The sequence below is a fragment of the Podarcis pityusensis genome (genome assembly GCF_964106645.2).
Source record: "Podarcis pityusensis genome assembly, chromosome: 8".
Lineage (NCBI taxonomy): Eukaryota > Metazoa > Chordata > Lepidosauria > Squamata > Lacertidae > Podarcis > Podarcis pityusensis.
The window spans coordinates 48,565,129-48,592,329 of record NC_138033.1 but is presented as its reverse complement, the minus strand read 5'-3'; the positions used below and the strand labels follow the sequence as shown (position 1 = coordinate 48,592,329).

Sequence of the window (27,201 nt, the reverse complement as noted above, 5' to 3'; positions counted from 1 at the left end):
CTCTCTCTCTCTCTCTCTCTCCACTCACGTACAAAATTATCAGTTTGTCCCTGATTGAACACTGAAGAGGGTGAAGGGGGCTCTCTGGCTATTTAAGAGCAGCCCCGCTAGATCTCATCAAAGGTATACCTGGTCCCTCCCATCCCCTTCCACAGTGTGATTGGAAGGTCAGCAGTTCGAATCTGCGCGATGGGGTGAGCTCCCATCGCACTGTCCCAGCTTCTGCCAACCCAGCAGTTCGAATGCATGCCAGTGCAAGTAGATAAATAGGTACCACTGCAGCGGGAAGGTAAATGGTGTTTCCGTGCGCTCTGGCACTCATCACGGTCCTCTGCGCTCCAGTAGCAATTCAGTCATGCTGGCCTCATGACCTGGAAAGCTGTCTGTGGACAAATGCAGGCTCCCTCGGCCTGAAAAGTGAGATGAGCACAACCCCCCATAGTCGCCTTTGACTGGACCTAACTGTCCAGGGGTCCTTTACCTTTTTATCTTACCCACTCCCTTCCACAGTGACCAACTGGATGCATTTTGTTTTTTAAGTCGCTTTCTGCGTGTGCTTAGAGACACTTTTTAAAAATGGCACTCTCTGCATCCACCCAGAAGCGTTTTTTAAAATAAAAGGCAACTTTCTGCATGCGCTCTGCGTGCTCTCAGGGGCACTTTTTAGTAGCCGCATGCGCTCAGAGGCCCTTTTTTTGCAAAGCCACTCTCTGCATGCGCTCAGAAGCGCTGCTTCGAAGCACTTCAGGGCAGAGGCTTGGCACTGAGCCTCTGTGCCGGAGCTGAGCCGAGCGTGAGAGAGGGCGCCCTCGGCTTTTTTGTCCTCCGCAGGGCGGAGCCGGGCGCGGGCCCGCGGGGCGTGTCTCCCCACCTCCTGGCCGCACCTGGCCCCTCCATAGGCTGCGGCTGCGGGGCTCCCTCCTCGGCGGGCTGGGCTGGAGGGATGACAAAGCAGCCGTGGCGGCGGCCAGCCCTGCTCAGCCCTCCCCTTCCTTGTCCTCCTCCTCTTCCTCAGGCTGCCCAGCAGCGCCGCTGTTATGGCAACCAGCCCGCCTCGCCGGAGGAGCCGATGATGGAGCAGCGGCCATGGCCCGAGCGGCGGCAGGAGCAGCGGGAACCGAGGGCGGCGGCGGCGGCGGCGGCGGGAGCGGCGCGCGGGCCGCGGTGGCGGCGTTCGAGGAGCGGCCGTCGGGGGAGCCGGCGGAGCTGTCCCTGGAGGAGGTGCTGAAGTCTTACGAGCAGCCCATCAACGAGGAGCAGGCCTGGGCCGTGTGCTTCCAGTGCTGCCGCGGGCTGCTGCAGCCCGGCCCCGTCGAGGAAGGCGCGCCCGAGCAGGAGGCGCGCCGCTGGGGGCCCGCCGGGCGCATCCGCGACACCGCCGACATCCGCCTGCACCGGGACGGCGCGGTCTCCGCCTGCGGCGAGTACGGCGTGGCCGGTGAGTGGGGCGCGAGCCGGGCCGAACGACCCGCAAGGGCGGCGGCGGGGCTGGAGCGAGGGGAGCCCCCCCCCCGACTCGGGCAAAGCAACCTTCTCGTCGGTTTCTGCTGGGCTGTCCGGGAAAAAGCTTCAGGGACGGAGGCGCTTTGGAGGGACTGCGGCTGAGCGCTCGGCCCCTCCCCCGTCTACTCAGCCCGCAGGGATTAAGTTGGGGGGGGGGGAGCTTTTAGCTAGAGCTAAACGCACCGCGAGTGCTTGAGGGGGGAGACGCAAAGAGGGCTTCTGTGTCCCGCAGTCCCGTAGCCACCCCCCTCTTCACCTGCCGGTCCCTACCTGAGAGGCTAGTGGGCGGGTGTGTCCAGAGCTCTAGACATAACGGGGAGGTGGGGGGGGGGGACGATTCCTTGGCAAGGGAAGAGCCAACAACTGAACTGCCGGGCTAGTACCCTCCTTTCCTTTCACCCTCATTTCCTTTAAAAAAAAAAGTCTGGAAGTATTCATTGGTGATTTGCTTTTGTGATTCCTGTTTTAGAATCTACTAATATAATAGTGAAGCCCTCCAAGTACATCTAAGCATGTATGTGTGTGTGGTTTTTCCCCCTTTCTGAGCCTGAGATGTGTTCCAGAAGTAAACAAAAAAGTGTTATGGTGGGAAGTGAAATCTTGCGTCGGCAAGATAAGGGGCATGTAAAGACTCTCCATTAAAAAACAACAACCTGGACTTGTTGTTTCTGAAGGGCAAAAGGTTTTAACAATTTGGTTCGTTCTGAATATCTCAAGGGAAGAACTGGAGGTGAATTGTGGATGGGGCCAGCCTTTCCCCATGCGCTAACTTAAAGCTGTTTTCTTGGAGCCTGAAAGCAGCCTGTTCCCAAGTAGACAGAGGAAATCCTAAAGGCATCAATCTGTCAGATGTGATGGCATTTGAGGACGTCCTGTTTTGTAGGAGTTGGTCTCTGTGCATTTTGTGTTCCTGCTGATCCTTGCATATAAACAGACAAAACTTAATTCTTTGGAAAGGAAATTGAGCAGCAGAGAAGAATTAATGCAGGTTAAGTAAGCTGAAGGGACTGTTTTCTACATGCTCTCACTTCTATGAATCAAAAGATTGTGTGTGTGTGGTCTCCACTTGAAGGTGAAAGGCACTTAAACTGCAGGAAGGTAGATACAATATCATCATGCTTTAAAACCAAACCAAACAAGCCTCCTAATGGAAGACCCACCAGGTATGTTGCGATTGCCTTAAGCATTGCAAGGCTGTCCCAGGGCCAGTGCTAACATGAGGGAAGATGAAGCAACTACCGCAGGTGGCAAATGCTATGGAGTGGGTGGGGAGTGGGCAGAACTGTGTGTGCCCTACACCCTGCTTAAACTAACTTGCTGCCTTTGAGTGCAATTGTGGAAATCTAAGAAAGCTGTCCGTCTGGTTGACTTTTGTACACGGGGGCGGGAAGGTGCAATCTTGGCCATCTCGGGCAGCAAAATGTCTTGGACCACCCACACGTTGCTGTAGAAGAACATTTTCCTTTTTAAAAGTTTTAACACTGTTTTATTTGGAAATTAAAGCTATACGTATTGTGATAAGATGACAATATATCAGCATATTAACAAATCCTTATCCAAATTAATTATATAATTTTATTATGTGTTACCCAACCTATTTGTATGCTTTTCTTTTAAAGCAAACCTCTTCCCTGCCCCACCCCTCCCCCACTTGCCTGCTGTCACGCAAGTCCAAAGTCTAAGCTTCCCTGTGCACCTGCAAACTGGGTGGGGATCCTGGATTGTAGTAAGTCCTGGATTATCTTTCATGTGTGAGCAAAGAGATCAAAGTATCTCCCAAGGGCACACTTCACATCCTTGGTATGTTTATGATGTGTGTAATTACACCAACAGCCAACACAAATCTGCTGCAATTTGCGGAGTGTTCACATGTGCTAGCATAAACACAAGCCATTCAGTGCTTGAGTCACGCTGCTTGCCTTCATCGTTTAGTACATCCATGCAAGGCAGGTGTAGATGTTTAAGAGCTATAGATTCCGCCTTGTTATCTGTCTCCAGGGTAGGGAAGTGTTTTGGCCCCAAGGGGTGAGCCAGGCCCTGTGTGGCCTCAGGGACATCAATGTTTGGGTGCTTAGCATCTCACAGTCACCAGCCACACGGCAAGTGATGAGAGAATTGTGTATTGAATCACTGCAAAGCTGCTCCCTTTGTGGCTTCTCTGAAATGCAGCAGAGGATACGTTCCCACCAGCGATGCACATAACTAATGCACGCAAACATTCATTTATGCTCTTGCATCCATCTCAAGGCTTGGGGCAGGCAGGAAGAGCTGCAGAAGACATTTTACCTGGAAACCCACTGAAGGGTTTTGGGAATCAAATGTGAAAGCTACAATACGTATAAAACATTAAAAACAACACGATATGAAAGCTATCAGAACTAAAAGAGACAGGATGTGTGAGACATGAAAGTGGCATGAAAGGGAATTAAAAAGCCCAGGGGGAAAGGGGGGGCTTTGACTGGCAGCACTGAAATGATGTCAGTGAAGCCTGTGGAGAGCACTGCACAGTCAGGAGGCCACCAGCAAGAAGGCCCTTTCCCCTGCAGCCTGTGGACACACCTTAGATGACGGGGCAGCCAAAGGACAGCCTCTGCTGAAGGTCTTAGAGTGGAGTATCTAGTGTGGTGTCCTCCAAATGTTGTGGGACTTAAACTCTAAGCAGCCAGCATGACCAATGATCAGAGCTGATGGGAGCTGTAGTCCAACATCTGGAGCACCACAGGTTCCCAATTCCTGTCTTGGAGTATGGGCAGGCAGGAGTTGAGATGAGGTTTTAGACTACAACTCCCATCACCCCATCCATTGTCTGCTGACTGAGGTTGATAACAGTTGCAGTCCAAAAATTCTGGAGGGCACCAGGTTAGCGATGGATGATGTTGGCTTTACCAGTGAAATGAATGGAGGAAACTGACATGCATGTACCCTGGGTTCTCTTTCAGCTGCTTATCTCTCTCAATTGAAAAAAAATGCACTTCTTGCCTAGTTCAAACAAGCTGGGGACTTGCAGGTTGCCATACTGCCATGTTTCCTGTTGGAGGCAAATTGCTACTTGAATATGAAATTCAACCAAACCAAGGAGGTTCCATCTCCTCAAACAGCTACTGCTCTTTATCTCAGCCATGCCAGTAATTACTTATATTTTTGAAGAATGTGTCTTGAAGTTAGGCTCCAGCTATCAGGCAGCAACTTGTTCCTTTTGGTGTCCTGAGTTCTTACGTTGTTAACTTGGTGTTCTCATCCCATAAGCAGAGGGTCTCTAATGAAGCTGAATGTTGGAAGATTCGAAACAGACAAAAGGAAGTGCCTCTTCACACAGCACATGGTTAAATAATGGAAACCGCTCCCACCAAGGGCAGCAATGGCCACCAACTTGGATGACTTTGAAAAAGGATTAGACAAATTCACAGAAGTAAAGACTATCAATGCCTGTTGGTCACGATGGCTATGTTCTGCTTGCACTATTGGTGGGTGCAGTATTGCTCTGGGTACCAGTTGTTGGGAATCACAAGTTGTGAGGATGCTATTGCACTCAGGTCCTCTTACAAGCTTCCCAGAGGCATCAGCCTGGCCACTGTGAGAACAGGATACTGGATTAGGCGGGCTATTGCCCTGATCCAGCAGGATCTTATTATGTTCTTATGTGTGCGCTGCACATATATATGCTTACCACCCCCTCGGTTCCCTTTATGCATCGGATGAATCCTGTTGTCCACAAAAGCTCTTGACTTCACAGCTTTATTCTGTGCTCTGTCCCCCGAAGCTCCATTCCCCACTTAAGGTAGGTCTGTGGTGGATGGAAATAAGAGGCAGGATGAGCATGTCTGTCTGACACTCATGTGCTTTGTACGGAACTTGTGTCAAGAGGGAAGGGCCATGGCTCAGTGGAAGAACATCTGCCTTGCATGCAGAAGGCCCCAGGTCCCATCCTCTCCTCACCATCTCCAGGTAGGGCTGGGAATGTCCTCTACCTGAAACCCCGGAGAACCAGGTCTATGTAGATTATCCTGAGCTAGATGGACCAATGCCATGGTCTGATTCTCAGCAAAAGGCAGCTTCCTAAGAGTAATTCACAAAGAATTGAGGCAGCAATATCATGACTTTGTGTGTGTGTGTGTGTGTGTGTGTATACGTCCCTTTTGTGTGTGACTCTCCTGTTGTGCAGCTGAAGAAATAACAATGAGGATGTGCCTACATGCGAAGAATTGAGATGTTCTCAACTTCAAAGCCACTGTCCTGTTGTCTAAATTTGACAACCTTATTGTCCTAAGCTTCATATATCTGAATCAGTTTGGCTGCTGCTACTTTACCAATCCTCACCAACAGGCACCGAAATCCTTTCCATTGTACTCATCCCCCAGAAAGCACTTCACAATCCCACATGTTTTGACATCTCTCTGGTGTCTGCAAAGGCAGGTAGCAATTCTGTTTCAAAATTCTAACTCTTTCCTGCTAATCCCAAGAGAATGAAATATAGGAAGGAATGCATGGGGAAGGTAATTGTTTTCTGTTTTGATGTTCTTTGTCATGTATGAAAACTCTGAAAGAATAAGAGATGCCTGGAGGGACAAAGCAGAATGGAACCTTTTGCCTTTGTCCTTGCAGGGGCTGCAGCTGGTTGCGTTGGAGTCTTTGCAGGAGTAGCTATTGCTGATCTGCTTGTTCTGATAATATTTACTTAGAAGCATTGCACAGAGTGCCTTAAAAACTGGTCTGCCCGGTTCTGGGCTATACATAGCCTAGCCTATGATTGTCAGCAGCTACTAAAGGGTCACTGACTTCTTGACCTTCAACCAACGATGCAAAGCGAAGGTGACTCTTTTGGTGCATTTAAATCATTCCAACGCAAGAGCTCTCTCTCTCTGCCCACAGGCACCACTGATGTTTTAGTGGGGAGGAGGCCAAGAATTGCATCAGTTTAATGGTCCCTGAAGGAACACGGTGATGAACAGTAGCAGTATATAGCAAGGAATCTTTGCTGCAGTAGAGAGAAGCTCAATTCCTAGCATGTTACTTTCCAGCATCCATGGTATCCTGAAAACCTTGCTTGATACAGCTAGGGGTGCTTCCAGAAGGACATTTCTTAAAAATCATATATGGGAAGTTCAGATTTGATTTCTATGTGTGTGTGAGTCGCACATTGCTTCCCACAATTTCCCATCCACATTAGAGCTTGATGGGATGTATCTGTGCTGAGCTGCTTTGCTCCTCCTCTCTGCCCCCTGTCCCTTTTCTGTTCTGAACATAAGAAGAGCCTGCTGGATCAGATCAGGGGCCCATCTAGTCCAGCATCCTGTTCTCACAGTAGCCAACCTGATGCCTGCAGAAAACCTGCAAGCAGGAGCTGAGCAGAAGAGCATCTTCCCCTCCTGTGGTTTCTAGCAACTGTTACTTGGAAGCATTTCTTCCTCCAGTTGTGGAAGCAGAGCATAACCATCCTGGCTAGTATCCTCTGATAACCACCCTCCTCCGTGAATTTGTCTAATACTATTTGAGAGCCATTCAAGCTGGTGGACAACATCGCTGCCTCCTGTGGGAGCAAGTTCCTTAGTTTTAACTATGCACAGCATGAATAAGTCCTGATTCTTTTGGACACACCTGCAGGTATTTTTGCATCTGTGTACACTTCTGAAAAAAAACAACCCACTGGAAGTGTGCAAGACCAAATGTAACCTTCCTTTAGTTATCACGCTTAACAGTAGTTAAAATGCAGACTTGTGCTTTTGAGGAGGGTGCAACTTTTCCCATTATTTAAAAAATAATCTTAATGGTGAACCCTTGCATAAGAACAATGTTTAGCTACATCAGTCTGCAGTTTGATTTGGTGAAGGTGTGATGGGTAGCAATATCAAATAATAATAATAATAATAATAATAATAATAATAATACCCAGTAGGCCTCTGTAACCATTAACAACACAACCACCTGTCTTCCTCAGCCCACCCCAAAACAGAGCAGCAATTAAATACTGGAACGAAGAGTCTTGTGCAAGACCAGCACATAATTTTGCGAAGTGTTTTAAAATCTTGATGTATGGCACTTTCTGCATGTCCCCTGCATGTTCTGTGTGGAGATTCTGAGAGAGCAGTTCCTCTGAAATCCAGAGGATTTCCTGTTGAAATCCAGGTGTGCTTTCAGTCTGTGGAAGGTAGGTATGCCTGAAGATTTTGCTCACGTAAGGAGCAAATTGAAATAGGGGCATGGCATTAGAAAAAGGCTACTCAAAGTGGTGGTCCACAGAATAGTACCAGTCCATAAGCCATCAGCTGCCAGTCTATGAAAACCTCATCACAACTCAAGTTGGGTGAGATACCCCAGGGACCAATATGGTGCTGGTTTCTGACACATTGGGGCGGGGGGGGGGGTAGGAATTGCTGGTCTGCCGCATCAGATAATTTGAGAAGCAAGACTAAATTCTGTTACAAATGACTGGGTTGGTTCCACACCCCTTATCTTTTTTCCTTTGTCCATCAAAGAGTTCTGTAAAGCTCTAAACCTTGCTTATATCTACTTCAACCTAATTTAAATATACTATTTACATACTATCTCCTGCCCTTTTGAGACCAACAGAGAAACTGTAGTGACTGAATTTCCATGTTGGGGACATTTTAATGCCAAATGCAAAGAGAAATATTTCCTGCTTAGCCTCTGCAGTTCCTCTTTCAGGGACTGGTTGATAATGGAACTGGAGTCAAGGGTGAATTGTGATATATGAGAGACACTAGGAACTGAGAGAGTGGCAAATCCGTTCACCAGCTGACTTTGTGCCCCTTTTACAAGGATCCAAATCTGAGCTGCTGCTACTTTCTTTGTGTGTCTGGGTTTTTTTAAAGTTCTTCTGCCACAGAATTGCTGTGTAGTGCTGCCTACGGAGATGTTTAGGAGATGCCTTAATTTCTCTGAAATGTCTCGGAGTTGCTGAGAATCTGCTGAGTCTGTTAGACTGCGCTTTGCTGATGCGGCTGCCCTAGCAAGTTATGCCTCTTTAACAGCTTTTGCTCCTGTTGTCCTGCTGATAAATGGAATACAGGACACTTGCTCCATTCATGTGGCTGTATGAAGCCATGCTCTGCTTTCTTCCAATGCAAGGCAGCCAATCTGGTGCAGCTCCAGATATTTTGGAGTACGATTCCCATCAGCCCCAAGGAGGATGGGACCTGTGCAGTCCACATCTGGAGGGCAGCATGTTGCCTCCCCCCACCCATCCTAGAGGTAGGGCAACCTTCCCCAGCCTGGTGGTCTCCAGGTATTTCAGGCTACAGCTCCCACCTGCCCCAGCCAGGACAGCCATTTCCTACTATAATACCTCTCAGCCGTGATGGGAGTTGTCCAAAATATTTAGAGGGCACCAGCTTGGGGAAGGTTGTAGTATTTGCAGAATTTTGAGTGCATTGATCGTTGGCTATGGAAGTACCTCTAAACAGAGACGGCTTATTTGAGCCTTCTTTCCCCAGCACCTCTTGGACAGAGCGATGATGGGAAGGCACTTAAACAGAAATAACAATAGGCTATATTGTTCTGATTTATATCCTCGGACCTTTGCCCATAATATTCCTCAGAGCGGCTTACAATCCTTTTCAGTATACAGTAAAAACAACTTTTTGTTGTTGTAAGAAGCGCTGCCACCACTACCACCACCAGGACTACCCTTCCTCCACCACCTGCCACCAAACAAACCCCAAACCAGTCTAAACAGCATTGGGCAGCCCTGCAGAAAGCATCCTCGACCTCTGTGCTACACATGCTAAAAGAGAAGGAGAGCTTCACCCTTCAGCGTCACTGGAGACAAGAGGCACTTGTGTGGGCCTGGTTGACCTCTCTGCAGGGCAGCCTATAAGTGGCTCATTGATTGGGGAAATGGCAGGAAATGGGGGTCTGAGCTCCCTCGGGTCACAGGGGGCATGACAGCAAAGTGGCTCTGAAGCACTGCGGACAATTATGGAAAATGGAGCAGGGGGAGCCTGGCTTAAAACCTGCTCCATTTAGTGCGCTTCCTCCCCCCCCCCCCCAAGTCTCTGCATTCATAAATGGCAGGTTCTCTGAGGACTATGGTCCCCAAGTGGGTGAATTTAATGGCCTGCCTTTTCAGGGCTAATTTCTGTCTTGCCAAAGATGCACTTGGAAAAACACTTTCTGCCCCAGAGAGCCTTTTATTTGCCTTTTTGACTGTTGGTGCACCAGCTGCCACGTGTCTTTTTTCTGTTTTGTTTCTTTTCCAAACTCCCACCACTCATGCATTTTTGCTTCTTCCCCTCCCACCTCTTGATATTTGGCGTTCACAGCCTGTCCCTTGCAGAAGAGGAGGAGGCTGCTGCTGCTCTTTTAATGTTCACAGGCAAACCCTGATTGTTCATGTTTCATGTGTACACTTGAGCCTGATCTACAGGTGCAGCAGACAGAGACTTTCAGCCATGCAGACTTCCACCACCCCTTCTTTACCTGTGTGGCTCTCCATGATGATTCACTGCCAGCCAGCCAGGACTGAAGAAGGCAGTACTTAAAAGGCACATTTGGGCTTGGAGAAGGAGTAGTGTGTGCTGGTGTATAAAATAGAAAATCATCATCAGTACAGTGACAAGCCATAGTTCTCCCTCACCATGGAGGGTAAAGCAATAATAAACAAGGGTTTGTAATTATTATAATACCTCAAGGCAGCTTACAAATAACATAGGAACAGCTAAAAACATAGCAGGGTGAGAGAGTCGTTAAAAACATTTAAACACCAATAGAATCAAAACTATATATGAACATAAAAGATTCTAAAGGAACAGGAAAAGAAAGAAGATTTTTTTCCTATCTGACCAATGAAAAGAGACTTGAGGGGAAACTGATGAGATCTCAAGTCCCCATAAAAATAGCTACTGGTTAGTTAGTTTTTGTTTTAAAGAGTTTGGGGGAGAGAGAAGCATTACTGCCCAGTTGGCTTGGATAGGGTTTCCCAGTCTTAAATCAGCTTGCCTTGGGACAGAAACTGTGGCTTTGGGGAAAGGGGAATACTACTTGTTGCCCTCTGACCATAAGAGATGTGAGTGTTTTTTATGTCACTGTGGTTCAGTCTGGCCTGCATCAGGTAATGTGTTGCATGCATGATTCTGTGGGCATCCCAGTGTGGTAGCTGAGCCAGCCATTCATTTTCTTTGAGAGAGCTGTGGCTTTGGCACCACCTCCCTTAATGCATTGAAATATTAATCTCTTTCCCTTGGACTTGGTTCTTAAGCTGTCCTGTAGGCCTCTTTGGACAGTGTCTACAGCACCCTTTGAATTTCTGTCTGGTCTGTAGTAGCAGGGAATATGGGCTCCTGCTTTGATAAGGGAAGGAGGCTGGGTTGGAATCCTACAAAGGTGCCCAGGTGAATCTGGGCCCTTTGAGTCTGGCCTGGCTCTTGTGGTTGGGAAGAGAGTGTGTATATGTGGGGCATGCGAACGACAAGGCATGTGAATAACAGCCCTAACTTGAAAATATGGGATATTGCAGCAATCTTAATGGTGTCATTTTCCTCTTGCAGAGCTCCCATTGACTTTGACACCCTCTGCTGAAGCACAGGTACGTTGTCAATTCCCTCCTAGGAAGTAAGGAGTCACTGAAACTTGCCCCCGAAAGCCAGCATTATTGGATCATTCTGGTGACCTGCTAGAAAGCTTCTATCTCGGCATGTGGGTGAAGTCATTCTGCCTTCAGCCAGATCAGTGCAGAAAACCTCAGTCTGCTAAGAACATAAGAGCTCTGGAGCTGGATCAGGCGAAAGACCCCACCTTCTGGTATTATGAGAGAGGGAGAGATATGCCTTCTGCAGGCCATGCATTTCATTTAAAAGCTCCTATCATGCCTTTCCAACTTTATGTGAATGAAAGCGCTTTAAAGTGGTGCAAACAGAACCCTTCTGATTCCGAGTGATTTCTGTGTGTCCTCCTCCTGAGAAGACCTCTGGGAGACGCTATTTCCTCTCCCTCCCCCCCCTTCCCAAACTCAAAGCAGCTGCAGCTCCACCATCAGCCCATCTCTCCTGGGTGCCTGTCGCCTTGGTAGCTAAGCCCAAACAATGAATAATTCACAAATGCTGAAGCATAACTATATTTAATGAGCTATCCCAGGCCAAATTAAGTCCCTCCTTGATCCCATTAGAAATGGCCTAAATGGTAACTGGGAGACTGGAGTAGTTTGGCTTCAGATGGACCGAGAACCAAAAGCAGCCAGCAAGGGAGATCCTTTGGCAGGTGCCATGCACCTGCTGCATCTGGTTTGGAGATCTTACAAGGTGGAGTTTAGGCCCTTTTTATCTCTTTGCACACCCTGAACATGTGTGTCTCCCTCTCCCTCTTTCCCCACGTCCTCCTCTTGGCCTCCACTGCTCAGCTCAACTTGACATGACAGTATCTTTGTTTTTCTTCTATCAATGTACACCTCTTCCCTTTATGGCTGCCCACCCCCCACTCAACTTTCCCACAGGGGAAGGAAGCCAGCTAACAGTGCAGCTTCTGTTTCTGCTCAGAGACTTTTGGCTCTCCACATCAACCCTGTTCCCTGCGGGGGGCTCACATTCCCCTTGACTTCTAGATAATGGAGCCCTGGTGTTCATGGTGCAGAGAGCGAGGAAAACAGGAGGGGGGCCAGAATGCACATCTTTGTTTGGGAAATAAAATGAATTGTTTTAAAAAATCATTTCAGTAAATCTCCAATACAGTGGTACCTCGTGTTACATACACTTCAGGTTACAGACTCCGCTAACCCAGAAATAGTACCTCAGGTTAAGAACTTTGCTTCAGGATGAGAACAGAAATTGTACTCTGGCCGCGCAGCAGCAGCAGCGGGAGGCCCCATTAGCTAAAGTGGTGCTTCAGGTTAAAAACAGTTTCAGGTTAAGAACAGACCTCCGGAATGAATTAAGTTCTTAACCTGAGGTACCACTGTAATACCAATAGTAACAACAAGAACAGTATACAACACAATACCTGCAACTAAGTGTTGCAGTATATCCTCCCTCTCAAAAGGAGTGCTCCTGTTCAGAGTTCCAGCCAGATACTGCCTCTGAGAAGGGCATTCCACTCCCCAGTCCCCCGACATGGCACCCAGGGAGCACTGCCCCCCGCCCCCCTCCACTTGCGACTCCACTGGCTACATGTAGCCACATCTTCTGTTGATTTGTCTAATCCGCTATGAAAGCCATTCAAGTTGGTGGCCATCACTTAATCTTGTATCCTAATGATACAATCTCACCTAAACAACCTTTTTGCCTTAACCACCTGTGTCCGTTTGCTTGCAGATGGTGCAGTCTCTCGGCTTTGCGATCTACCGAGCGCTGGACTGGGGTCTGGATGAGAATGAGGAACGAGAGCTCAGCCCTGAACTGGAGCGGCTTATTGACTTGATGGCCAACAGCGATTCAGAGGACAGTGGCTGTGCCACGGCAGATGAAGGCTATGGCGGACAGGAGGAGGAAGAGGAGGCTGTGGCGGAGGGCACCCTGAGGGCCGTGTGCACCTTCAGCCAAGCCATGCGGCTATGTGCTATGCGCCTCACCCAGCCCCAGGAAGCTGAGGCCCACTACCAGGCTGTCTGCAGAGCCCTCTTCCTGGAGACGGTTGAACTCAAGGCTTTTCTGGCCAAGATTCGCGATGCCAAGGAGGTGAGCATTGCAGTGGGCTGTGTTGCTCTTGCCACATGGGCATTGATGAGAGGGCATGCATGGCAGCATCAGCGCTGCTTGACCCCAAGAAGGAGCATGCGTGCGCTTGTGACATGTTGTCTGCTTGCTAGGGGTGTCAGAGATTTCTGTTGGAGACGGGAATGGAAACGACTGCTGTTCTCTTGTTCGTCCCATGCCCAGAATGGAAATCAATCTATTGCATAGAGTCTATATTCACTACTGGCACTTCCAGTCCACAAATGATGCATAGTCTATTGCTCTCCCCCACCCCAATTTGCATTGCATTTCCTTTGCACTGAGATGAATGGGCTGGAATAATGTGACTACTAAAGAGCTTATATATTTTATGTAATTAATCCCACTACCACCGACATTGAAACCATAATGCAGTTTTCGGTAGAAAACAAACTGCAGCAGAAAGGAAGCAGTGCTGCTTGTGACGAATGTAGGGTGGGACGTAGCCCTCTTGCATCCCTACTATTCACATGGCAGCTTGGAGAGTTACACAGTGACATGTCTCTGCCTGCAAGGAACTAACAGTTTTAAAAATGCCATAGGGAAAACAGAGAAAGGGAGAGTCAAGGGAGGAAAGGAAGATTTGGGGCAAACAGCAAACTACAAGCCTTTAGCTTGTTTGGAGTTAAGGACATGCTCCATACATGACAGCATTGCAGCTTTGTTGGAAGATGCACTCCATGGATGACGGCGTCCCTGCTTTTTACCTGAAGCTGCAACATGGACAAGCTTCCTACACAGCAGCTAGAGGAAGGATAAGGATGCTCCAAACCCTGCACCCACCTGTATCTGCAAAACAGTGACCTTGTTGCTCTGGGAAGGGGAGGCATCAATTGTCTGTAGAGCTGCAGCTGTTGTTAAAGAGGCTGTTTTCTGCCTCATTGAGCTTATGAGGCTGCTCCTTCTGCCTGTCAGCCTGATGATGGCACCTGTGTGTCCCAGCTTGGTCTGTGTGCAGGCTGCCTAAGTTGTGATGGGTAAGCTGGTGGCAGTTGCAGAACAGGGTAGATAGGGATGATGATCCTGTGGGTGTTGGAGAAGGGAAGCTGTGATCTGGGCTGGAGCACAAAGGAGGTGGCTGAGTAGTTAACGGCCCCTGGGCTGGGGAAGACAGACTCAGTGGGGACTGACTTCCCTACATCCTCGTGCATTGGTGATGCATGTTGCAATTCCTAGTTGCTGGCAAGGGGCAATTTTCTTAAAATGTCTGGGGTTCCCTGGCTTTTGTTCTGTTGGGCTTTTTTAGTTCTTAAAGCAATAGTATCCTTTTGATAGTTAACAATCTAAGGCTGTGATCACACCATACATTTAAAGTACACACACCCTCTCAGCTACCCCCTGCCGAAAAAATCCTGGAAACTGTAGTTTATCCCACAGAGAACTATAATTCCCAGCACCCTTAACAAACTACAACTCCCAGGATTCTTTGGTTGGGTAGGGGAACTGTGCTTTAAATGTATGCTGTGTACACAGCCTTAGTCACTAAGCTTGCTAATTAATGAACAATGACATTTCCCACCTTGCACAGACTTTCCAAGAATTCCAGGGGAGGGAGGGGAGATGGAGAGATTAGGCAGTGGGCCACATCCTGATGCACCACTTGTCCTTCCTTCTCTACCCAGTTCCTGGTCTCTCACGTGCAGCCCATCCCAGTTGTGTAAACACAGATCCTTCCATGAGAATTAGGCACTTTCCCTACTTCCTTCAGCTGTTTCCTTGTATAGACTCTAGCTGGGCTGTTGTAAAAAACCAGCAGCAACAGCACCTCCTTCTGGCCAGTATCTCTGATCGGCAGCAACCTCTAGCCTACTGAGCTGCCCTTGTAGAATCTCAGGGAAGCTTTTCTTCTGGGAATGGGCGGAGCAGCAATTTGCATTCCTCTCATTCCAAAGGTTCTAAATGACACACCTGCAAAGAGACATCACCTGTCTCTTGGGAGGAATAAAGGAGGGCAGGCAGGCAATGCTTTCACCTGGCTCTTCCAGCACAAAATAATAAGTGACATCCTTGTGGGCTTGTCTCATGGGCGGAAACCTATTAATGCTAATTAACTCGTTGCTAATTAATAACTCTACAGCCAAACAGTTCAGTAGGGATCATGAGCTACTCTAGGAAATGATTTCATGGAGACCCAGAATTCCTCCTGGCACATTTTTGTCTCTCTGGAGAGGTGAAGTCTGGCCATCCCTGCCCTTCCTGGGGATGAAATGTAACACAGCTCTTCACAGCCACTGTCCTTAAGTCAGGGATGGAGAATGTGTGTGTCTGTCAGTTGCTGTTAGATGCCTAACTCCCATCAGCCCAGTGGGAGTTATTATTAATATATTAGAGGACTTAGTGGTTAATAAGATAAATGCCTTGTTTACCATGGCCTCTGCCTGTTCCATCTGTTTGCAGTAGAAATATGATGTGGGTTTCTCTAGCAGGAGCTGACAAAAATACATTGCAGATTTGTTAAGTGGAAATAACTGTTTGTACGATCGCATCCCAGTAAAGCAGCTTGGTGGCTGTAGGACGCCAAAAATATGACCCTATGGCAATTAGTAGTTTCTTTTTGGGTGGTGGATCTCAGTAGATTTCACATCCTGACAGAATCTAGAAAAACTAACAAGTCCCCCTGGGCTGTTGGTCAAAGGGCCTGTATTCCACTGCCACTCTCATTGGTGACACTCTCTGGGGAGATGGCTGAGTGGCCTGTGCAGAAGGAAAAGCTAGCCTGTTTTTGTTTCTTGTGGTGTGCAGATGCTGACGAAGCTGAAGGATGAGGACGAGAAGCTGACAGACCGATCAGCTGCAGATCTAGACAACCTGAGGAACACAGACTGGGTACAGAGTGATGGGGGTGGGTGGGATGGGGGAGTGTCGCCTGGATAAATGGCTGGTGGCTCTGGGCTAGCCCCAGTGGGCTAACCATGGCAAGAGCTTCAAAGCTGGCCAGTCAACTTCAGTTTCTTTTCCTTGGACTAATCCTGGGGCTGCCAGGAGAGGTGCCCTGCATGCTGGTCCTGCTAGGTGTGGCATCAATTGCTACTCAAGCTTCACCTGCTCCAAATTGGGGAAGATTGCAAGGAGGGAATGTATGGGCCGTGTGTGTGTGCGCGCGCTGGGGGACTATGTGGCACAATGGCCTTAGGTAGAGTTCCCCAAGGTGGACCCAAAGATGGTTTACAGAGGCTCTTTCTGGAGGAGGATGGGGCACAAGGTTTATGCCAAGCCATTTCTCGTCAGCGACTGATATTTCTCTGCCTGCTGCAGGCTCGGCTGTGGGTCCAGCTAATGAGGGAGCTCCGCAATGGAGTCAAGCTCAAGAAGGTCCAGGAGAAGCAGTTCAACCCCTTGCCCACTGAGTACCAGCTGACGCCCTTTGAGATGCTGATGCAGGACATCCGGGCCCGCAACTATAAGCTCCGCAAGGTCATGGTGAGTGAGGTGGGTGGGTAGGTGTCCCTGGTTATTTTGATCACTGCAGCAATAGGGCCCCTTTTTCTTTTCCTTTTTATCTCTACCCCTGCCTACACCTCCCAAAGCCTGGTCCTGCTGGACTGTGTAAAGTGACAGGGAAATGCCCTGGAAAGAGTGGGATAACACTTGCTTTGACATCAGTGCCATCTAACCTCCCCACAAACAAATCAGAATGAATGCTCAATAAACAGGTTGTTCGGAAGCGCCTTCCCAGTGTATGGCTCCTGGGAGTCAGCAGCTAACTGGCTCTGCCCCCTGAGCCACCTGTTTTGGTTCCCCCTGATGGACCCACTAACAGGGAGAATTCCCACAAGCCTCAAGTCTGCCTATGCCTGGGCCATAGAGCGAGTCCATCCATCATGCTCGGAAATATTTCCAGAGACCCTCTTGGGAGGGAGCTAAAACTGGTAGGATCACACATGTAAGCGGTTCACACTTTCAAAGCTTCTTAAGGCATTCACCAAAGGCAAAACAGGGGACTGGACAAGTGCTGGGAAAGAGGGACACTTGGATAGCACCCAGCTGCTAATTCTTCTTCTTTGGGGCATCTGCCAGGTGGACGGCGACATTCCTCCCAAGGTGAAGAAGGATGCGCATGAGCTTATCCTTGACTTCATAAGATCTCGGCCGCCCCTGAGACAGGTAGGTGGAAAAGGTTATTCTTAGGAAGAAGTCCCCTGCCCCCAGTTTTGAGTTGGCCCTGTAGCCTGGCAGGGGTTTGCTTTTGGATCTGGGGAACCAAACATTATCAACTTAAGAGTCTGCTGATTCCCTAGCCTAGCAGATTGGCAGGGGACTCTCCCGGTTATTTACCCGCTGTTTTGCAATCTCCATCTAATTTGTGGGTGGTTCAACTATTGGGAAACCCTTTGAGAACCTCATGCCAATAAGGCCACCTAAGGTGTAGCTACACAGCATTTGCAAGAGAGGAATGGGCATCTTAAGCCACACTCTGGGTCCCTCCACTGTTTTCTTCTTAGGGGGACTGTGCTGTGCGGGGAAAGAGGATCCTCCTGTGAAACTCTATTTACTTTTTTCTTGCCACTGCTGTGTGACTGCCACTGGCAAAATCACAAGGTGTCTCAGGTTGGGCAGGCAAATAAATGCCTGTGGGAATGGGCAGACCTTGCCCACTGGCCAACAGTTTGCCACCTCTGTCTCAACTGGCTGTGCCAGGGCTTGATCCTGGGGCTCTTCTGTAATCTGAGAGCATGTGCCCTGCAACTTGACCAATGGGGGTTATACTTGGACATGTGGAACTTCTTGTGCAGTTGCTGTATCTTGGTCACTCTGTCACCTTAGTTTTGTGGGATCAACGTGCCTTAGGGATCCTTAATAAGGAAGGTGGCGATTAACTATATAGCCCTTCTGAAAATGAAAAACTGCCCTCCCAACCTGGCTGCAGGCTTCAGAACGGAGGCTGCGCCCCATTCCTCAGAAACAGAGGACGCTCCATGAGAAAATCCTGGAGGAGATCAAGCAGGAAAGGAAGCTCCGACCTGTGGCATCCCGGCACCAGAATCAGAAAGGTAAGCCTGCGATGATGAGAAAGGCTAAGGGGAATCCTTAATGCTAGTGTGCAACCTCTTCATCAGTAAGTAGATGGGGCCATTTGGGCCATATTTGTATAAGGTATTTGTATGCCACTATCATTCACATTTTGATGCTGGGTCCAGAAATTACATGGGGAATGGGAGGGGCAAAAGTTGGGACCTAAGTTATTGGGTCCAGTGGGAAACTCTGAACTCACAGTGCAAATCTCAGAAATGTCAAGGTGATCAAAAAACCTGGAACAACTGCAGAGATTCTGTTTTGTGGAACCAGCTGTTAAGGGGACTGGTGGAAGATGGCTTTGAAGCTGTCTGAGTGTCTTGGATCAGCCAAAACATACGGAGGGCACCAGGTTAGGGAAGCAGAGTTAGTTACACAAAACACTCTCCAATGAGAGGAGAAATGTCAGTCATGAGCCCAGTGTATTCCAAGGGTGGAACTCAGTCCTGCTCAGAGTCATGAACATGACTAAGTAATTTCAATAGGTTATGTAGTATTCTAAATAGCATTTGGTTAAATACAACTCCAAATAGGTTTTTTTTAATAAAAAGGAGAAGCAATGTCAAAATATTCAGTATGTCCAGCAATTTATAGATAGAAAGGGGCTGTATCCAATGTTCGTCCTACTCATTGAAAGTAATGAACATTTTAAAGATGTTTCATCACTTGCTGTTTTCCACCCTGGGCTTCTTTGGGAGGAGAGGTGGGATATAAGTAAATTGGGCACGTTAATTTCAGTGGGTCTTCTCTGAATAGGTTTTAGGTGGCCACAACTCTAGAAGTTGTTGTGCTCCTACTGGGCCCTCATGGTGCTGCCATCCTTGTTCTTCTCCTCTTCCAGGGTTTGGCTCCCTCCCCTGCATCCTGAATGCCTGCTCCAGCAATGTGACCTCAACTTCCTGCATCAACCTCTCAGATGTCTCCGACGCCAATGCCCTGCCCCAGCGCCAGAGGCCGAGGGTCTTGCTGAAGGCTCCCACGCTGGCAGAGATGGAGGAGATGTTGACCTCAGAGGTGAGAACCAAGCTTTTTGCCTCTCTTGACACCTTCAGGAAGAAGAGTTCTTTAGCCTGTAGGAACTGGTGCTGTGCTGCAATGGAGACACTTTGCCACCGTATTGCTCCTTGGTCCCAGCCACCATGTTCTACTGCACATGGCGCCCGGAGGTGTCTGGAAATGGTGGGGATGCACTTTGTGGTGGTGCATGTGGAATTAGCCTTCAACTGCATTGCCTGATGTTACCAGTTGGCACTAGGGATGGAGGATAAATTAGATTTTGTTCGCATTTTAACAAGAAGTTACCTAATGCACACTCCCTGAACCGAAATAATCACCCTTTTAAATTTGTACTGCTACAAATTTTGCAATGCAGTTCTCCAGCCAAACAGTCATTCATATATGAAAGGGAAGTGAGCATTGCAATACATAACATACAAAATGCATTATGTTAGAGAAAATTGCTTGCAAAAGTGTACATATTAGTCAAAATGGCATACGAAAGGAAAGTCACACTGAAATGCTGATTTTTCAAGAACATTAAAAAATATATAATTTAAAAACCACAAACTGCTGCATAAATGTGGAAAAATTAGAAAACTGAAATGGGCAGATTCACCCATCTCTGCCAGTCTCTGGAATTGCAAACTTGAGAGTGTTGTTGTTCTCATGTCCTTCTTGTGGGCTTCTCATTTGATTGGGTGCTGTAAGAGCAGATACTGGAATAGATGCCATGCCCCCCCAGCCTGACCCAGCTGCTGCAGAGATGTTCTTGGGCTCAAAAGCCATTCCCCCAAGTGTGACCTCTTGCATTGATGAATATACCTATTCCTGCTCCCTTTTCTCTGCAGGAGGAAGACTCTCCAAGCTCTGAGGCTGTACAGGAACCAGGTCCACTGATGCCCCTGAAGCGTGACCGCTCCTTCTCGGAGCAAGACTTGGCCCAGTTTCAGAGCGAAAGCAGTGGTGGCCAGCCTGACTCAGAGTATTTGGGACCCAGCGGGTCTGAACCGAGACCCCGCTCAGGTACCGAGAGCCCTGCATGGACCAGCATGGAAAATACGGGCAAGTGCACTCCTCACCGCCACCCCCGCTTTCCAACTCCACCCAAGCCTTTCTTCCTAACTCTCCACACACTGACACTCTGGTTCTAAGTTGGTTAAATGCATGGTGTGTTTGCAACCTAAGGGACCCAGCAGCTCTGCACTAAAATAGTGTGAGTCCTTCACTGACCAGTGTGGAGGAAACGGGCAAGTCTGTCTGTCTCTCAGTGTGCACATATACCAAGATGGCACTGACAGATGGCATTCTGTCTTCGTCCTCCAGGTTCAGTTCCAGCCAGCTACCAGCAGGCTCCCTGTGGTGCCAGTCCTTTCCCCCCCAAGCATGGCGTCCTCAGCTCTGTGGACGAGAAGTCAGAGGCTGGTTCCAGTACTGCCCCAGATGTCAACTTGAAATATTTGTGGCTGGTAAGTATCCGGTATGAATCAAACTCTCATGGAGTGTGGTGTTCCTGTGCACTGGGTAAACTCCCAGCCTCTTGATGTGAGGCTAGGCAGGGAAGGAGCATCCATTCCCTGTCCCGGTCTTAGTCTGGCATGCCCCAAACGTGCAGTAAGCTGAGATGTTGTCACAACCTGGAAGAAAACTTGCATAGAATGAATGGCATGGGTGGAAGGGAGGGAGAACTGCTAGGCACCTGTAAGGTTTGGAGCATGGGACCAGAGACTCAGATTTGCCTAAAATACACTTATGCTAATTTATATGTATAGATATAGATTTACAAGTTAAATATGTCACAAAAGGCAAACCAGACAATATCTCTGCTCCAGATCGCTCCAAATAAGTTCTTCCTTTTCCTCCCACCCCAGACAGTCCCAAATTGGTTCCTCTTAAATTCATCTGCCTTTAATTAATTTCCTTATGGACAATGCTCCAGATAGTCCCCTTCATTTAGTTTATTCATTAGCCCCAAAACATGGAGAGATAAAATCATCTTAAATAAATTAATGTATTCCTCCAATTAATATTACACCACCAAAATGCTGTGGCACTCAGGAAAAAGGTTTGGGGCCTGAGCCCCTTTCCTCCACAGCCTTATCAACACCCTGGTGGGTGGCCTGGAAACTATGGGGCATGGAAAGATCTGTCTGTTTCAGTTTTCTCAGGTTCCCATTTTTTCAATCTGTTGGAAACAACTTAAAGAACAGCGTAATATACTTAGAGCCACCCCTGATTTAAGGGCTATTCCACTGAAGTAATAGGTGCATATCCAAGTTTTGCTCTCCTGTTAAAAAGGAGATAGCAGGGGAAGAAAGACTTGGGAGAGTTGCTGCTGGTCAGAGTGAACAATACTGGGCTAGTTGGACCAACAGCCTGGTGGTCAAAGGTGGCTCCTATGTCCTTCTGTTCTCTCCTCTCTCCAGCAGGAGTTCAGCCACCCTGTGGAAAGCCTGGCACTCACTGTGGAGGAGATGATCAATGTGCGGCGGGTGTTGGTGAAAGCAGAGATGGAGAAGTTTTTGCAGAGCAAGGAGCTGTACAGCAGCCTGAAGAAAGGGAAGGTGAGAGTTGAAGGATGCAGGATGGGGTGTCTGTGTGTGTTGCTGAGCAGGGGCCTCTTGCATTGAACAATAGTCAGCTTGGAAGCTCAAGTGTTTCCTTTTCCCCTCCCCTCTCACCACTCAGATCTGCTGCTGCTGCAAAACCAAGTTTGCTCTGTTTTCCTGGCCCCCGACTTGCCTGTTCTGCAAGAGGTGAGCAAGCTCTGTTTGTGTGGTCTAGGCCCGGGAGTGTTGTTGGTTGATGGCTGCTGAAGGGGCTCCTTCCTTTGATCTGATGTTGGTTTCCCCTTTTTGGTTTTAGGTCTGTCTGCAGCTCCTGTAGTCTAAAGGTAAGAGGCTCTTGGCTCTGCCCATGACATGAATATGCCCCTTGGTGCAAGAGCAAAAGGTGAGCCCACTTGTGGCTCAGAAGATGGTTTTCTCCCATCTTCCGAAGATCTACACCAGATAAGGGCTATTCAGGTGTCATTGGACTCCAACTCCCATCAGCCCCAGCCAGTATTGTCCATGGCTAAAAATGAAGGGAGCTGTAGATTGAAAACAGGTCCCCTATCCCTGACCTACAATAAACATCTCCTTCCCAATACAGTGGGATACAGTGCAGGCCCTTGCTGTGGTGATGACTCCCTGTCATGGCAGTGATGTCCAGTGCTCCTGCTCTTCACCTTTGCTGAGAACCTTTCTTTCTTATGTCCTCCTAGATCAAGATGCCTTCAAAGAAGCTTGCCCATATCCCTGTCTATGCCCTGGGCTTTGAGACCCTTCCAGGCTCGTTGGGTACAAGGGCACCTCCATTCCGGAGGAGGGAGGCTTTCCAGTAAGTAGGACCCCCCCACACTCTCTGCATCTGTCTCCCCCACCCTCAGTTCATTCATGAAGGCACTGTGCTCTCTATGTTTCCTGGTGGAGTTAAGGGCCTTAAATAGAACAGTGCAACGTTTTTCCTACCCCCGTTCCTCTGTCATCCAGGATTGGAGACAACAGGCCTTACTTTGTTTCAAATGCTTAGGGGGAGAAATTTGCCATTGCAAATTTTATGTGGTCTTAGCCAGGTCCAAGAAGGATATGAGGGGGCAAAGTTTCTCCCAGGGCACTTGTGTGCTCACAATTCTATGAATACACCACAAAAGACTGGATTAGTTTTCTTTTAAATAAGTCTTCTACTATTTATGGGGGTAAGCTTGTTTGCAGAGGTCTTACTTGAGCTACAGGGGGCTGAGAGTTGATACAGCTGAGCAGCAGAGCTCTGTGTAGAGTGGAGCTGGTACCATCACTCTGTCTTCTTGAAATCATGCAGACATTTGAAAGCTGAGGAGGCTGGGGTTGTTTGCAAGATGGGATTCAGGTGGCTTTAGAAATGAGTTACTACTACTGCTATTAATGGACTGAACTAAATAGTTGCACTAGTGGGAGCCAGCACAGAGAGTCTCACTAGTGCAACTGGGCATTCCTTCCATGCTCCTCCCCCACAAATTAGCTATGGGGAGTTGAAAGAACCACCAGAATAGTGCATGATGGGAGGAGAGCAGAGTTCATTCCACCATGAAATTGGAAATGCTTACGCCAATGGAACTATTGCCTTAGCACAAATCCACCTAATAACAATTGTCATCAGTATTATCACCATCACTCACCTTTCCTCCAGGGAGCTCAAACTGGGGCACTGTATGGCTCTCCCCCTCCCATTTTATCCTCACAAATAACCCTGTGAGGTAGACCAGGCTGAGAGTTAGGCTAGGCAGTGCACTTCATGCCTGAGTGGGGATTTGAACCCTTATTTGAACCCTGCCTGCCAGCCCAGTGTTCTAGCCGCTACATTGTCAACGTCATCCTAGCTGAGCTAGGGGGCTGTCAGTAACCAGGCTTAGTTGTCTTTCTTGGGGCGTTTGTGACGGATCCCCCTCTGCCCCCACCCCACTTGCCTTTCCAGCTCCTTGCAGGGCACGCGCTGGCGCAGCGTGGAGGAGGAATTCCCGTACATCTATGCGCATGGCTCTGTGCTCAAGGATGTTTGCAGCGACTGTTCCGGGTTCGTCACGGATGTCGTCAGCTCCAGCCGCAAGAGCATGGACATCCTGAACACCACCCCGTGCAGGAGCCGCAAGACCCAGTCCCTTTACATCCCTTCCAGTTAAATGACCCACCTCTGCTGCTGGTCTCCTCCACAAGCCCCCTGCCCTCTGCACCCAACCTTCATTCTTTGATCCTCTGTCTTTCCCAGCCCCCAGCAAGGAGGATGCAGGTGCTCTCTGGCCAAGGAAGCTTCAGCTGGCTTTGTCTGGACTTGCTGCCTCCTGGCTTCCTTGCTTCTCTGTCCAGCCCATCTCCTCCTTTCCCTCCATCCCAGCCTCCCATGAACATCCCTTGCCTGGCCTGCGTGCGTGTGTACATATATACATAACCTTATAGAGACACTATATTTATATCTGTCGATCAGCTGCTGTGGTCCATGGGCTACGTTTGGTCTGGGAATGCCCCTTCTTAGCAAACGAGGACTCTGCTGAAGTCTTCCCACCAACCCACCTTTTTTGGATTGTAAGAAAGCCAGATTTGGGGCACGATAATTCCAGAGTGGTTGGAAGCCTGACCATCTAAGTTGCTGCAAATGCGACCTTGAAATCCCAGATGCAGCCACCCCAGAGGATGACCTTGTTCCCTTGAGGGCTCTGCCCTTTCAGTCATACTAGCAAGAGAAGCTCTCTCTGAGATGTCTTACCTGTGCAGCTTTTAGTCTTATGGGAAGCAGGCCCATTGTGCCATGACCTGTCTGCTGCTTTCCAATATCTTCCTCCAAGCTATTTCTCTCCCCCCCCCCGCCCTTCTCGGTGATGTCTTGATTATCTGCCCCCTCCCAGCACCAAGCAGCAGGAGGTGCTTTTTTAAATGTGTTCAGACTATCATTGTCTGTTTTCTAATCCCTGGTTTTTTTGGGCTCCTTGGGTTTAGGAGGCAAGGGGTAATTTTTGTAATCATTTAGACAAAGGCTGAACATTTCCCACACAGTGGGTTTTGTGTGGCTGCCAGAACTACAGTTGGGGGGTTGCATGGCTGCTAGGGATGAGCCAGGCACCGACGAGAGTATCAGCTGTGTATGGCAGGATCCTGCTGGCAATGTCTCCTTGTGCAGAACAGGACTCTGGCTCTCCAAAGGCTGATAAGATGAGCAGTCTGTTTCCACGTGTCCCATTCCCCCACTCCATTCAGGATTGCCTTGAAAATAGAAAACAAAGGTGCACAAAGGAGCTCTCCCTGTGAGGATAGAATGAAAACCAGATCCAGCCCATGCCAGGCCTGGGCTAGGGTGAGTCTCACCGCTGCCCTTAAGAAAATTTGGAGAGAGGAGATTGGGATATGCAGGGCTGCCCCTGAGTCTTTCAACCACCTTCCCTGTCAAGCCTGTTGCTGTGGTGGCCAGCACATGTAAATTGGCTGTGCCATGGCATCCTGAGCTCATCTTCCCTTATTAGCTAATTTCCAAACCCTGGAAGTACCTCAAAAACAGAGGCTGTAAATGCAAAATCCACAGCCCTAATATGCCAAATTAGCACATCAGCAATATACATTCAAAGCACTATGATACTACTTTAAATAGTCTTGGCTTCCCCCAAGGAATCCTGGGGCATGTAGTTTGTTAAGTGTACTTAAGAGTTCTGAAGAGACTCCTATTCCCCTCACAGAGCCACAATTCCCAGCATTAACAATCAATCCTTTGCAGGAAATTCTGGGAACTATAGCTGGGGGCGGGGGGATACAGGTCGTCAGCACCCTTGACAAACTACACTTCCCAGGGTCCTTTAAGAGAAGCCATAATTGTTTAAAGCGGTATGATACTGTTTCATATGTATAGTGCAGATGGGGCCTGAGACTATTGAGTGTGGCTAGCGGAATGGGGAGTGGATCAGTTTATCTTTGACAGGTGAATAGAAAAGAGTCTTGCTTCTCCTACCCTTTTGTCTTTTCCCTGGATCGGTTTTATTCAACCTGGAAGGCAGCATTCTGCCGTCTCTGGTCTGCTTATTTCTGCCAGGGATTATGACAGATCTGCCTTTGAATGTTCAAGTGTGAGACCAGGCTGGGATAAGCAAAATTCCTCGCTAGCAATGGCAGCCCAGTCTTCTTCCACCAGTGAACCATTCAGTCTTCCGAGCAGCAAAGACAGCCAATACCCTGTGGCTCCCTAAGAATGCAATTTATTATGGTATAAGCCAAAGGTAGACAACATGGTGTCCTCTGGGAGTGGTGGACCACAACTCCCATCAGCCCTATCCAGCATGGCTAATGGACAGAAATGATGAGAACTGTAGTCTACCACATATGAAAGGCACCCCAACATACGCTTTCATGGACTAGTGGACCACTGCATCTGACAAAGTGGATTTCCAGTCCCCAAAAGCTGATGCCATAATGAATGAAGTCTTTAAAGTGCCACAGGACACTATTTTTTATTTTATTTTTTTGGTTATATTTAGCCTTGTAGCTCTGGGCTTTATTCTGTGGCATGGGCCATGGGCTGCAAGCTGCCAGCCTGGTGTTGCCCATTTGTCCTGTTGAGAAAGTGGGCTTCAGCGCTGCCACTTGGGTTTGGCAAGAGCCTCCATGGCTCCATTCCTGCATGTCGCCTACCCACAGTGGCTCTGCTGCTCAGGATGTCAACTGGCCATTTAAGACAACCTTGGACCACTTCTGTGGCTCAGAACTAGCACCATCTCCTGCCAAGCCTGCACACAGTCTCAAAAGCTGCACACTCTCTCCCCCCCTTCCTCTTCCTGCCTCGGGGGACGTAACTGCTTCCTAAAATGCCACTAGTTTTGTGTATAGCACCATAGAGCTCCACATTTTGTATCTTGCCAATACTTGCAAATGCCAACTATACAGTTCATGCGGTCGGTGCTTTATAGTGGAACACACCGTGTACCTGCAGGTGCACAGCTGGATGTGCAAATACCTACTTGTACAACCAGTCAGTTATGGGGTGAGGATTAAGTGCTTGTCAATTTGCACATGATGCAAGTGGAAAAAGCAAGGACTGAGTTACACAGGGGATTGAGAGAGGACATTGTAGAAACAAATCAGGTGGAGTGTTATGAGGGTCAAAGAGGAAGCCAGGTGTTTGCAGGTGAGTGCTCAAGCCTGTTTTTCCTCGGTGCTGAGAAAGGAAGGTAATCCAGCTATAGGAACCGCTAGTGCTTTTCACTGCCACTGCTACTTCTATTGGTGTTTGTGCCAATCTGCTTGCTTGGAGTCTTGCCTTGGCTGCATCGTGCTGGCTGCTGCCTCTGGAGTTCAACATGCCTTATCACCCTGCTCACCTTCTTTGCAATAATTCATTGCACTCTGTGTCAAAAGGGGTGTGTGTGCTCCCTACTTTTTCTTGTATGTTCTGCCTGCACTTACTCTCCCCCTCAACCAATGTTTTATACGCAGCCTGTATTGTAAAGAGTTGTAAATAAAATGTAAAGTGAAACTGA

General features: G+C 48.5%; 1 protein-coding gene across 3 annotated transcripts; it reads left to right on the top strand.

Moving 5' to 3' along the window:
• Nucleotides 1–888: 888 nt before the first annotated feature.
• SPIRE2 (spire type actin nucleation factor 2) lies at nt 889–27,201 on the top strand. 3 transcript variants are annotated; one of them, XM_081017785.1, is made up of 15 exons: nt 889–1,438; nt 11,007–11,044; nt 12,762–13,124; nt 15,903–15,986; nt 16,416–16,580; nt 17,178–17,264; nt 18,028–18,151; nt 19,015–19,187; nt 20,021–20,234; nt 20,496–20,638; nt 21,596–21,733; nt 21,858–21,925; nt 22,035–22,062; nt 22,435–22,550; nt 23,664–27,201. In XM_081017785.1, the coding sequence occupies exons 1-15, from the start codon at nt 1,087–1,089 to the stop codon at nt 23,866–23,868; spliced, it is 2,298 nt and encodes a 765-aa protein (XP_080873911.1). In that variant the 5' UTR covers nt 889–1,086; the 3' UTR covers nt 23,869–27,201. The 3 variants fall into 3 exon arrangements, with proteins under 3 accessions (XP_080873911.1, XP_080873910.1, XP_080873909.1); XM_081017784.1 differs by having other exon boundaries at nt 966–1,438; nt 20,021–20,195; XM_081017783.1 differs by having other exon boundaries at nt 966–1,438; nt 21,599–21,733.